The sequence below is a fragment of the Pochonia chlamydosporia genome, chromosome 5 (assembly GCF_001653235.2).
Source record: "Pochonia chlamydosporia 170 chromosome 5, whole genome shotgun sequence".
Classification (NCBI taxonomy): Eukaryota; Fungi; Ascomycota; class Sordariomycetes; order Hypocreales; family Clavicipitaceae; genus Pochonia; species Pochonia chlamydosporia.
This window is the reverse complement of record NC_035794.1, coordinates 3953878-3966988: the sequence shown is the minus strand read 5'-3', so window position 1 is coordinate 3966988 and position 13111 is coordinate 3953878. Positions and strand designations below refer to the sequence as shown.

Genomic DNA, 13111 nt, shown 5'->3' with positions numbered 1-13111 from the left:
CAAGCCGCCGAATTGATTCATCCACATTAATATGCTGGTACGGTCATTAGTTCAAAGTCGAACAAACCGCTCATATCTTTCCTTCCCCAAGCCGCAAGCCTCAACCTCAAGCCTCAACACTGAGCAGTCAATCAATGGCACACCACACAGTCTGGGCTCAAGTCTTGCCAGGCCGTAGCTGCTCACCTTGAACGTGGCGACGACCAGGAACCCGCACCACCACCAAGACGCCAAGTCTTTGCCATCCACCAGAGTCGAGCAGACGCCACAGGCTAGCCCCATGCAATGCCATCTCTGGCTTTGTCCAGAAACCATCGAGTCCCTCAACCACAAAACCTCAAGACTGCCACCACTTTGTCAACAGATCTCCCTTGGACCCATGCAAGCCCAGACGACCCCATGTCGGCCACATCTGCAGTTGGGGCCAGGCCCGGTGGACCATGTTGCCGTTATTGGGAGGCGAAATTGTGACTGTCCAACCAAAATCTGCTTGGGCCGCAGCGGCTGCACCATGGCCGCCGGCCACGCCAATTTAGCGGCAAACGAAAAACAACCTTGACCTGAGCATTGGAACCTTGGAACCGTGGACATTGGCTTGCTCCAGATTTAAGATGAGGGAGCGATAACCGGGATGGAAAATCATCGACCAACGGGCAATGCGACCATACTCCTCCGTGCTCCATACCATACTGCCATATTGTGCAGTGCATAGACTGGACTGTACATGTACGCGCATAGTGCGGCACCGACAGAGGCAACACGAGAGCAAGACCGACTGCTCGTCACCACTACCGCCACGATTCTCAGCATTTGCCTCACAGAGAGCAATCAGTTGTAGATGCGAGGCAAAATTAGAGAGAGAAAAGGGCACCCAAAGAGGCACCCGCTTTGTGACTTATCTAGCCACAACCACACTGCAGCCCAGGACGGCCTCGAGTCAGGTACTCAAGCCTGGGGCAGATGAAGCAAAGCGCCGACTCGCTTTTTGGTCGTGCCACCATCCACTAGCCAGTGGGCAGGGATCACCAGTTGAGTCTGGTGAGTTCAAAGATAGTACTTGGAGTCTGTGACCAGTCTTGGCTGCCTCGCTGTGCATGCTTGCCGCCCGTCCGTGTCCCTGTCCACAATCTTTATGGGCAATGAAGCCTTGGCCGTTCTGGTGCTGCCACTGGTCCTGTGCCCTGACGGGCTCGCCATGATGAATATCGCCTCATCTCTATCATTTGTCACTTCATTCTTCGATATCTGGCTGCACCAAAGCCCCTTACTCATCAAATATATTTGGACGCCATGTCCCCGGATCCTTGCCGTCGGATGTAACAGTCACCTCCCTCTTCATTGAGAAAATGTCTGGTGTGATGAGCAATGCAACCAGCTATCCTGCATATGGCGCTTCTATTGATTGAACTCGTCAGAAACGAAACAAGCCAAGCAGAAGCGTATTTTTCTGCCGACCATCATGATGTCGCTCGTCATGCCACAGACTCCCGTCTTGATGTGAGACGTTATTTTTGCTTTGGTTGCCACCTCATATGGTCACGAAGTTTCATGTCGGAAACCGCGTTTTATGGTCGAAGTGGAAATTGTGTCTTTGATGGCGCATGGCAAGGCGAAGTGATTGATCATTGACACGGAACACTGTAGTTGATGTTTGACGTTTACGACTACAGTGAGGAATCATATGGATAAGCAATACGCAGGAGCTGTCGCGACTCAATAAACAATGACTTGGCTTGACAGCTAACTAGGAATGACTTGGCGCTATTCAATGAGGTCAAGGCTACAGTAATCCGAACGGCACCACAAGACATCACTTGTCCTCTCGGTATCCAATACGACGGGGTCTGACTTTCAAGCTCCCGAGGTTGCAATAGATTGTACTCCGTAGAGCCATGTGTTGTTTGGTAGGGAGAGTCCACGGGGACCCCTCGAATCCTCAGGTTTCGCGCTCCGTACTAGTGCAGGATCGACCATATAAGACATCCCTACCTGCGCCCACCGTTTATAAAACCATTCATATTAATGTCGTAGCGGCAGCTCTGCAGTTTCCCATTCTTGATCTTGATTCGGAGGATTCCATATTCCTGGAGTGGATATCTGGACCTGCGATGATGATCCGTTGCATAGCCTGCGATGTGTTCTTGATGAGGCCTGATCCAAATCTCGATTGTGGGGAAAGTCTCAGTGCAGCGAGATTACTTGATTGATGGCAATCACGAAAAATAATTTGGAGGTTCTACTCCGTACTGCTGTTCGTACGTGATGATGTAATGTCATTCCCTCCTGCATTAACATGCAATCTAGATATTAGTCCTGGCCACGGACGGGCTTCTGGTAGGCAAAAGTAAGTCGGCTTACAGATGTGTCACTTTCTTGACATGTCTTTTGTGAATTTCCTATTAATGCGCACCGCATCCTTCTCGACGCAAAGATCAATCGAATTCACTAAGAAAAGGTGTCATTTGCTAGATATCATCGAGATGGTGCAAGACTGTAGATGACGAATCCGACTGCTGGAAGACATAGTTGCAACACCACAGCAAGCGGCGCCTAATGAAAAAAAAAAAATTAAAAAAAAATTAAAAAAAAATTGAGACTTCCATGATCCCTTAAGAGCAAAGCTATGATGGCATTGGGTGCCCTGTCTGGCTCTCTTGCTATGGTTCTTAGGAAGCATTGAATCTTTGGAAGCGATTAAACGATGACAACGTAAGTCTGGTAGTAACCGATACATACCTAAGCACGCATCTAGCCCTACGAATATTGATATCTGGTCTGATCTGGTCGCAGTTCAACACGGCAGCTGGTTGCCAGCTGGCACTTGACCAACATTGGAACCAATTGGTCGACGAGACGACCGACTTCAATGTTGACTGCACCTGCCACGCATGGCATAAACTCAGCACATATTTGATGGCAAGTGTTTGAGGTTCCTTCCGCGAGTTGACTCCTTGAACAAATGCCAAACTTGTTTACCCAACCAACTCGACTGTCTTTCTCCATTCTTCCATCTTCACCAAACAAACAAACATTGAAGCATTTTTCGGCGTTGCGCTCTCTCATCGAATTCCGTCCATCTCTACGTGTTGCTGTGCCAAGTTTCTTACCGGTAATACCTGTTTAGTTCTTCTGCATTGTCGTCATAGGCTAATAGTCCATGTGTAGCTGCCACTGTGCCCCGAAATTGGCCGACTATGAGTTATCAATTCCCTCCGGCACCGGATTTTTGATCAGGTCGTGCTTTGAGTGGCTACCCGACGTTCACAGACCTCAGACAGCCATACTTGTCACTTCCATTTATCAGCAAGAATGGTCAAACAAACTGTTGGAGAGTGCGGAAACCAGTGGCGGTCGCAAGAGGCCAATGACGGTGTCGTCTTCAACACAGTATCGTGTCTTGCGGCTTCGTTTTGGCCATGTGGAAGCTACTCACGAACTTCTCATCTTCTGAGGAACGCAGCATCCGGATCATTGCCTGGTGGAAGTTTTGAGCAGTCTTGCTGCGGCTGTGATTGCATCAAATTCTCCCTTTGTCTTCCGTGTATGCTGTGACTCCGCTGCTTCCCTGTTTGCTAAGGGAATAACTCGGACAGCTAACTTTTGATAGTCTACTCCTGCTTCGTATCCAATCTCCAGGCCAGAGTCCGCTCGCTCTATGGCATTGATGGCAATAGAGCATCGGACTGGTGCGATTCTTGCTTCTGTCCATGCCTGACGATGGCTCGTAACGAGCAGGAGATTTTGCTCCGGGAGAGGCACAAAGCAAAAGGGCACCATCATCATGAGAAGCCCACGACCATCGGCGCCAGCGGCTATCACTCAACCAATGCAATGTCCTATCTCAGTCCAGACTCTGCCAGATCTGCACGAGGCAAGTCGCCTGGCAAAGAAGCTGCCGGGCACAATAACCGCGTGCAAGAGCCGCATGACCTGTGCAAGGACGAGCTCGCACCTTCTGACACTGTTGCCTATCCGCAAGTTCACTATTTGGATCAACATTGGTACTTGGTTCCAATCTCCAAAGATGATGAGAGAGCCAAGAAGAGCGGTTCCAATCTGCTGAAGTCTGCAATCTCAACAATAGTTGGGAAGCATGACCTGGAGGACCACGAACTTGTTGTCACGAGCACTACTCGGTCTTCTCACCAGTTGGAGTCGGATGCCAAAACTCATCACCGTGGACAAGACTCCTCACACCAGCTTCACCAAGACGCTACTATTCCGGTCAGAACTCCTGGCAGTGAGTCCCCTCATCAGCTCTGCTGTGACCCCGTGGTGGAGGAAGCAAAGGGTCCCGTCCAGCACGATTTAGAAGCCCACCAACCCACAAAGTTGACCAAGATCGATCGCCAACATAACCTTGCCAAGGATGTTACTGTCGGAGCTGGAGGTTGTGCTGTTGCCAAGCATGACATCCATGCCCACGAGATAGTGAAGTCCCATGGAACTGGACCCCCTCATCATTTGAAGGACGACGGTGGAGTTGCTACAAGTGGTAAATCCTGGACGACACATGCTCTTGACAGTGACAATACCGTCATGTCGAGCAACGCAGGACACGGAAGTCATGATCTTGATGCACACACGTCTACAAAAGTTGTGGGCAATAAGTCCCCTCTAGACGCATTCCGCAAGCATTAACCAGGACGAAGCCCGGGGTGAAGTGGTCCGTATGGTATTTTCTGCGAGGAGAAGCATTCTTTAGCCTTTGAATAGCCTTAGTGTAGTATAATTATTAATCATTATCAGAGTGTCCTGCCTGTCCGGAAAACAGAGCCGAATAGAACGGCCGCTTGCCATTGCTCAACTTCGAGGGCTACTAGCCAGCATTGCCCCTCTATACTTTAGTAGCTCTGATTTTATCGGGTTGTGTATTAACAGCTCTCGTGATCTTGTAACATACTACTTCCGCGCCACAGCACTGCCATTTCTCATGGAACAAATGAGGCAACGACCACGAAAAACCGCCCACTTCACGACGCTGGGTTGAGACAGGACCAGAACGCAGCTACGTAGTACAACGACACAGACACACAAACACCACTAGCCTTGAACGAACCAATGGGCTCAAAAAGTTTGAGGCAATGTGCTTCACACTGAGGAACCCACAGTCAAGTGCGGCAGCTCAGGGCAAGGGCATCTGGTGCCGGGTTGGCGTGTTCTTTGTTAGTGCAATGAGGACAGGCAGAGAGACATTGGACGGGTCTGTTTTCAGGTCGAGCTAGGAGGAGATGGACAATGCTGTGTGAGGTTTGGCTCGCTCATGTCATGCGTGGTGGGTTGTGAAGTTTGGGCCGTTTGGTGTGGGAGACCCATTAAGTTGGTCTTTAAGAGGACAGTGGACCGGTGTATCTGAGGTTTCTTCATTCTTGATATGCAATAAGCGCTTCTTGCTTGGAGCCATGGATGTAGGCGCTGCGCATGAGCTGTTTCTTCGGGAGAGGTCATTATATCGTCTACTGTGAGAGGACCTGTGGCCATGAGATTTGGAGAAAGGTCGGCACACGGGCTGTGTGGTTGCTGCGTCTCGGGCACCTCTGATGAGACACGGTGAAGTAAGTGGCGGTTCTGGTTTTTTTCCACTTCGAGTCTTGACTGGATGGACTTCAACTTGTGCGTGTTGTACGGTTGGCCGATTGTCGTGACCTGGTGGCGGTAGAGTGCAAGATGGTGAACAGACTTGTCGGAGGCGACATTGACGAGAGGACCAATAGGTTGATGACGCATGGACGGGTATTCATGTGTTTGCTCATGGCTGAGGTGTTCACGTTGATAACTCGCTAGTGAGGGTTGACGCTAGGGTCGCGCGGGAAGTGGCCTCCCGTGAAGTTGACGCTAGGGTCGTGGAATGGGTCAATGATGCGGTTGAGGTGGACTTGGTTAGGTGGTTTGTGGGGTTTATACATATTGAGGTGGTGTGCCTGGTAGGAAGTGATTTCTCTTCTTTGATTGTGTCTAGGAGGTGAGTCTTGGGCTGTGCACTTGGTGTAAGTGGATGGCTTTGTGTAACATCAGTACTGAGTAGAGGCAGCTGCGTAGATTACATCAGGGTTGAACAATGGTTCAGAGACTACAACTAATGGGAGGGTGAGGCCTGAGATGGGCTGCAGTTGTTGGAGCAGCAGAGGCGGTGCTGTCTGGCCGAATTTGCCACGATGGTGAAGACTGATCTACTTCATCGGTCACAACTTCAGCCTAGTACGTGGCAATGAGTCGCAAACCAGTGACGGCTGTAAAACTGCCTAACGCAGGGACAAAGGCGTCAATGCGGGTGGGAATATAGCCACGACAAGATATGTAAATGCAAACTACGTCCAGTCTGGTGTGCAATGGTATCCAATGGTCTTGGGATGTAGGTCTGCCCTCAGACACTGGCTGCGACATTGTTGGCCGGTTCTGGCGTATGTGTTGCAGAAGCACGTCGATGGATGAGACAACCTTGGCTAGAGGGCAAGACCAGTTTGCCACAGCTACAAGTTGTGAGACATGGATCGAGGATGGAGAAGCGTCATGTAATGATGAGCTCGAGATTTGGGCGTAGGCTGAGAAATTTGGGTGTGAATGCCGTGGGCCGATTCAAGGTAAGCGGTCTGCTTGGAAGATTGACAACGGGCGGCGCCGGATGAATGAACTGGGCGGTAAATTTCTTCGCAAGTGGTCAGAAACGCGGGCACGTCGGACGCGCGAGAGAGACACGATGAGGGGACGGAGGTTCTTTTAATAGTTGGGGCCAGCATGAAGCCATGGGCTACGAACCCTGCTTGTCCTGAGGCACATGTCCTCTGTAAGGCTAGTTGTGATGCAGCCCTTGCGTTTGATACAGGGAATTCATCAAGGTTGATTGATGTGATGGATGGAAAGAAGATGCTTGGGCTGAGGTGCTTGGTGCCGGGAGCTCAACCAAAACGAGTTTGGAGCGGACGACGAGCGAGATGGAAGTGTGACGCGATGGGCCAATCAGATATCAAGAATGGACAAATGGGTTGATGCAGGGGCAAGACATGTTGGATTTTTTGAGGTATGGTTTCATTGAGGGATGGAGCTGATTGGTGGTAGGATTCAAGGTGGGTCAATGACCTTGGACGCGTTTATTGGCGATTTGCACATGGCACAAGTCGAGTGATGCGGTGAGACATGCAGAAGAAGAGTTGGGAAGGAGTTGTGAAGGCGATTTTGAAGTAGAATAGATGCGGATGCTGGTGATGAGTCTATGACTGATGACTGGTTTGTGACTGCAAAAAGTAGTAAAGGGACGTGGAAGCATTTTATGCATTGCATTATATCTTAGTGTATCAAATTACCCATGTCTGTGCCGACGATGCACAAGTGAATATGAATAATTTAGACGCCTCAGCACGACCACGAAAAACGCGTCAAGGCCAGGCTGCATGTGGTCAATCGTAAATTGGCCAGACCTGAGCTGGATCGGATGGGGCACAACCCAATGAACAGACTGCAGAATGCATTGCCTCACCACACCAGACCAGACCAGGCCAGACCAGGTCTGATGAATGGGCTGCAGCTGATACGGGCCTCCAGTCCATCCCAACATTGAACTCGGCTTAACACTCAATCACTTGGTCACTCTCCTTTCTTGTCCTCAATTGCATTGCACCTCAACCAAAGGACGGGCAAAGCAAGGCTCTCCTCGCGCTTCATCAAACGGCCACTTGCCAACGTCAAACTCCTTCGTCCACCACAATCCAGTGACAACATTCAAGCTGGACTAATTCTCAACCCGCCCCAAGCTAGCAGCCAATTCCACACCCCTTCAATCCAGTCGACCAGCTTGCCAGTCCAATCCAGCTTGGCTGATCAACGTCTTTTGGCTTCACACCCCCTTGCAAATTGACCTCAACTCAGACCCAAGCGCTGCAACACACTGCAACTCTCCTTGCACCGCCTTGTTTTACTGTCGAGCCACTGTCGAGGACTAGACCAGCCGTTGACCTTTGTCTTTTGGACAATCCACTCCCCTCCGCTCGCTAAAGCCTGTCCCTCTTAATACTGCCGCGTCCCGCGTTGACCACTTTGATCCCACTCTGACCTTTTTCCCTTCCCACCAGACTTGACGCCAGCTCTGGACTCTATTCCCCTTCTTGGATGAGAACAACAAACAAACAACTGCACACAGGATAGAGTCGAAACGGAATTGGGAGAACGACTTCGTATCTTGATAGAGACATCTGGAGTTTGGAAAACAGCGGGCCACAATCACTATACGTTCGCCACAAAACATCGACGTCACATTCACAACGCTGGCAATTGAGCTTCCCATACCTAGGTAGCTACTTCATCTCGCACCCGAATCTTGGATCAATTCGACTTTCTTCGTGACCTGAAGTCTCGCCACTATGGCTACTATTTCACGTCAGCCGTTCGCTCCTCTTGACGGAGCCCGTCTACAAAATTTGACAAGCTTGAAGAATAGACAGAATGGTAAGTCGTGCCCTACAACTCGAATGGTAGAGTCCCTGGCTACATGTCGAGTCATTTCACTGACCTCGTGTAGCAATCACTCCCTCCAGCACAAAGACCAAGCGCAAAGCTGAGCTGCTTGACACGGATGATTCCGAGAATGTCGACCCTCTTGCTTTTGCCAAGCGCTCAAAAGGCCTCTCGGGAACGCCAACCAAGGACGTCCTCAAAAAGTCTTCATCCTTTGTCCTCACTAGAGCTATTACCACACCCAGTGCAAATGTTCGAGCTCTAGTCAGCCCCGTGAAGGCTTCCACTGCACCTCGACGAACCCTTCAGCCCAAGTCTCCTGTTGCCAAGCTCAACACCAACGTCACCAAGTCTTCGCCCATTTCTGCCCCTGCTGGCCGCTCACCAACTCGCGGAAAGAGATCTGGTATCCTTTCTAACCGACGACGGACTGCCGGACCTTATACTCGCGTGGACCCTCCATCATTCCCTCTCGACTCTGCTGCTCCCTTTTCACTCGATGCCGCCCTGAAGGGCACAATTCCCAGCTACGGCTCTCGTCCTCGCTCTAATGCATTGTCCAAGGGCAGTGCTGTCGCACCCCTCGGCGAGCCCGACATGAAGGCCAGCTGGTTCTTTGACATCCACGAGGACACTCCCGAGCAGGAGATGACCAACCTTCTTCAACACGGCACATGTGTTTTGGACATTTCATCCGATGAGGAGAGCGAGCAAAAAGCACGCCGCGAAAGTGCCGAAGGCCGTGATAAGGAGAACATTCCCCCAGTTGATGATGTGTCTCAGACTTCAGCACGACGCTCTGCGCGAGCTCTTGCAGCGGATGACATGATTGTTGAAAAGGAGCGTACTGCGCTTGGTGAAATGAATACTGCGGATTTCTATGCCGATGGCTGCGACGAGACGTCCGTCATCATTGTGCCCGCGGATGACGACGAACAAGAGCAAAAACCCACCAATGCACCTGCTGGGGAAGAACATGAGTTTGCGCCTACGTTGAAAACCCTCGATCCTATCAAGGGTATTGACGAGCTAATCGCCAAGTCGGGATCGCCGTCAAAAGCCGCCGTTTTGCAGCCCATCGAGGGCACGGGTGAGAGTTTCGATCTCTGGGAGAGCGGGAGTGCCAAGGATGACACGGAAGTGGCATCATGATGTGTGACTGGAGTATTGTTATGCGCGATGAGTAGACGAAGGGAATGGTTTTCTGGGTTATTTATTTTTCAGGGCTTGGGTTATGTCTGGCTAGCAACTGGTGTCTTGGCGCTTTGTAATTGGGTGTGGACTGGGCGGCGACCCGGCGTTGTGATAATACCTGGAATTTGACTTGGTAATTTGTGTATTTGATAATGGAAACATTGAAGGTTCTGATTGCCATGAATAAGTGTCATTTCTAGGTGATTGCTCGTGACAAGGTATCGGTATCCGGATGCGGATGGACGTGATCGAGGGGCAATACAGTGCCAATGTGCATCTGGCAGATGACCCCACCAGACCAGACCAGACTTCATCTCATTCACATCTCATCCCAGTTGACCTCATACCTCACCTCACCTCACAACACCCCATCCTCAAGATCTCATCAACCGATGCACGCAGCCCAATAACGACCTGGCGCAACATGGCCTCGATCAACGATCTAGCCACAGCGGCAATTGCCTCATCAGACACGCACCCACCCGCCGATGGCAAACGAGGCGCCTTCATCGTGCTGGAAGGCCTGGACCGCAGCGGGAAGACCACGCAGGTGAAGCTGTTGGAGCAGCGGTTCGTGGAGGAGGGGAGAAAAGTCAAGGTGATGAGGTTTCCTGGTATGTTCTTTTCAAATTGACGACGTTGGATTGAATCTGTCCAGGGGGGTGGAAGAGGCATGTGGCTTGTTCTGCATGACGGAGATGTGTAGGTCAATTGTTGAGATGGGCATACTGACGTATGGTAGATCGGACGACGCCTATTGGACAGATGATTGATTCATATCTAAAAAGTGATGTGCAGATGGAAGATCATGTTATTCATTTGCTGTTTAGTGCGAATCGATGGGAGGCAGTGTGAGTATTTCCCTAGCGTCAAGGTATTCAATATGAAGTGGCCGATGTGACGCTCTGATACCTACATACTATTCAACCTCACATGCAACAGCTGCTATAAGTGCCAAGGCTAACCTCCCCAGGAAACAAATAAAATCCCTCCTCGCCTCCGGAACAACCATCATATCAGACCGCTTCTACCACTCCGGCATAGTCTACTCCGCCGCCAAACTCAACCCCTCACTCTCACTATCGTGGGCTCGAGCTCCTGAGCGCGGTCTCCCCCGTCCAGACATGGTGTTATTCCTAGATCTCGACGAGGAGACGGCCAAATCCCGCGGCGGCTGGGGCGGCGAACTGTACGAGAAGGCAGAGATGCAGAAGAAGGTGAGGGAGCTGTTCTGGGGGCTTAGCATGGGCGGCAAGGACATCCAGGGACAGGAGATGCTGGCTGGGCTGGGGGGACTGGAGGGCTCGCAGTGGAGGCAGGAGGAGGAGGATCTGGTGGTTGTCGATGCGGCGGGTAGTGTGGAAGAGGTGGCGGAGCGGATTTGGAAGAGGGTGAAGGACAGGGTTGGGCAGGTTGAACGGGGAGAGGTGGGAAGGACGGTACGGATAGTGCAGTGACGGGGTGTGTGTGGTATATATTTGGGATGATGGATTTCATGGCGCCATGTTCTTGCGAGCTTGTGCAGGATTGTTCAAATGGGTAGTCAAAAATTGTGTATAGCATGATTACCCATGGTTGTCTAACGGTTGTCTACTCCGTACTATACTTTTAATTACCGTCTACCCAACGCCAAACTCCAAGCGAAAAGAAATCACACTTCCCTCCTCAGCCACTCCTCCACATCTGCCTTAAAATCAGGCCTATACAACCACCCCAACTCAAACGCACCCTTCTCAAACCCGCTAGCCTCACCAACAACCTCATCATCCCTCGGCATCCTCCTCTGATCAATCTGCGCATTCAGCTCCAGAATCCTATCAACCCTCTTCTGCCTATACTCCTGCCAGAAACCCAACGCCGCTTTCATATCCCTAACCCTCTCCCTCTCGCCCAATATCAGCGCCAGCATGTACACATCCTCAAAGGCCTGATTAATCCCCTGTCCTGCAGAAGGAGGAATCGCATGCGCCGCGTCACCCAGTATAATAACCCTTCTCGTCTCAGACACCCACCTGTCCAACTTGGGAACCACGAAGAACGGCCACTTATTCACCTTGGCGGGGTCGATTGCCGAAGTCGCCTTCTTCACAAAGTCCGGAAAGTCATCATTGTTCGACTGCAAGAACGCAATCGCAGACTGCTTGTCGGATACGAAGTCGCGGTCCCAGCCTGGCGTGGCGGTTATATCCAGCGGCACGCGCATTTGTTTCCCGATGAGGACTTCCGAGCCGTCGACTTGCTGGGGGGCGATTACAAATGCGCCCTTGGGGGATGTAATTGTCACGGGGATGTGATAGCCCTCTGGTAGTTGGAGCTGAGATGTCGGTACGGCGGCCGTAATGCCCGCCATGCCGATGAATTTGGTGCGTAAATCGGGGTATAAGTGCTTTCGGACGACGGAGTGGATGCCATCTGCACCGACGAGAAGGGATGTCCTCACGGTTTTGCCGTCTGTAAGTGCAAATGTTACGGAGGAGGGTGTATCTTCAACGACGTGGGAGAACTTGGCGCCATACACTACTTTTACGCCGCGCAGCTTCAACGCAGCTACTAGTTCGTCGATCAGGACGTATCGATAGATTCGTAGGCCGTCGTAGCCGTATTTTTGGCTGCCGCCAAATTCATATGTTTCCAGGAGGTGACCCTCGGCGTCGCGGTAGTGTAGGAGGTCAAAGTTATAACCTTTCTGTTTGATGGTGTCGTAGAGGCCGAGGGCGTCGAGGACTTTGAGGGCGTTGGGGGAGAGCATGACTGCGCCGCCGATGTTGAGGGGCGCTGGGCGGGATTCGTAGACTGTTACGGGGATGGAGTTGGCGTGGAGGGCGAGGGCGAGGGTGAGGCCTGCGAGACCGGCGCCGATGATGGATACGTCTTGGATGGACATGATGGTGATGGCGGTGATGGTGGTTGATCGTGGTGATGGTGGTTGATGTAAGTGGGTTGTGGGGGTGAATGACTGAGTCTTTTGTTTTGTTGTATGTGGTGAGAAGTATATTGTTTTCAAGGGTATCAAGTCTTATATACTTGTCTACGAATGGGTTGTTATAATTCCCTCTCTTATGGTCAGCAGTAAGCACCATCTTGTCAGCTCGGAAAACGCCGTGGGCGGGATATTACTAAGGTCATCAAGATATGCCCTCAATCTGGGAATAGCGCCATCTCAAAGATATTAAATCTATGAGTGGTAATCAACGGGTACCGGCAGTGCGCCACGATATTAAACGCAAGAAGCGAGTGTGTAAAATTATAAATGCAGTGACGGGCTTTTGGGATGTTAGCGATGACCCGTCCGTGTTGAAGCAGTTGGCGAAATGGCCGGGAGATGGACCAATCAGAAGCCTTTGATGGTGCGGATTGAGCAACTTCGGTGATTTCCTTCGGTAAATTCAGTCGATGCCATTTTGTCACGCTTTTGATCTGAGCAACCGCATTCACCAACTGACGTCATTTGTAATTCGACACAATGAAT

General features: G+C 51.1%; 4 protein-coding genes across 4 annotated transcripts; 3 read left to right on the top strand and 1 right to left on the bottom strand.

The window, feature by feature from the left end:
* Window positions 1-3717: 3717 nt before the first annotated feature.
* VFPPC_06499 (hypothetical protein) lies at window positions 3718-4641 on the top strand (the record flags this gene model as incomplete). The annotated part of the gene is made up of 1 exon (XM_018285521.2): window positions 3718-4641. The coding sequence occupies one exon, from the start codon at window positions 3718-3720 to the stop codon at window positions 4639-4641; it is 924 nt and encodes a 307-aa protein (XP_018142709.2).
* Window positions 4642-8354: 3713 nt separating this feature from the next.
* On the top strand, window positions 8355-9600 carry VFPPC_06498 (thymidylate kinase; the record flags this gene model as incomplete). Its single annotated transcript, XM_018285520.1, has 2 exons — window positions 8355-8439; window positions 8513-9600. The coding sequence occupies 2 exons, from the start codon at window positions 8355-8357 to the stop codon at window positions 9598-9600; spliced, it is 1173 nt and encodes a 390-aa protein (XP_018142708.1).
* Window positions 9601-10066: 466 nt separating this feature from the next.
* VFPPC_16342 (thymidylate kinase protein) lies at window positions 10067-11099 on the top strand (the record flags this gene model as incomplete). Its single annotated transcript, XM_018294095.1, has 3 exons — window positions 10067-10256; window positions 10385-10493; window positions 10616-11099. 3 exons carry the CDS (start codon window positions 10067-10069, stop codon window positions 11097-11099), a joined length of 783 nt encoding a protein of 260 aa, XP_018142707.1.
* A 194-nt stretch (window positions 11100-11293) lies between these two features.
* VFPPC_06497 (salicylate hydroxylase) lies at window positions 11294-12526 on the bottom strand (the record flags this gene model as incomplete). The annotated part of the gene is made up of 1 exon (XM_018285519.1): window positions 11294-12526. The coding sequence occupies one exon, from the start codon at window positions 12524-12526 to the stop codon at window positions 11294-11296; it is 1233 nt and encodes a 410-aa protein (XP_018142706.1).
* Window positions 12527-13111: the final 585 nt, after the last annotated feature.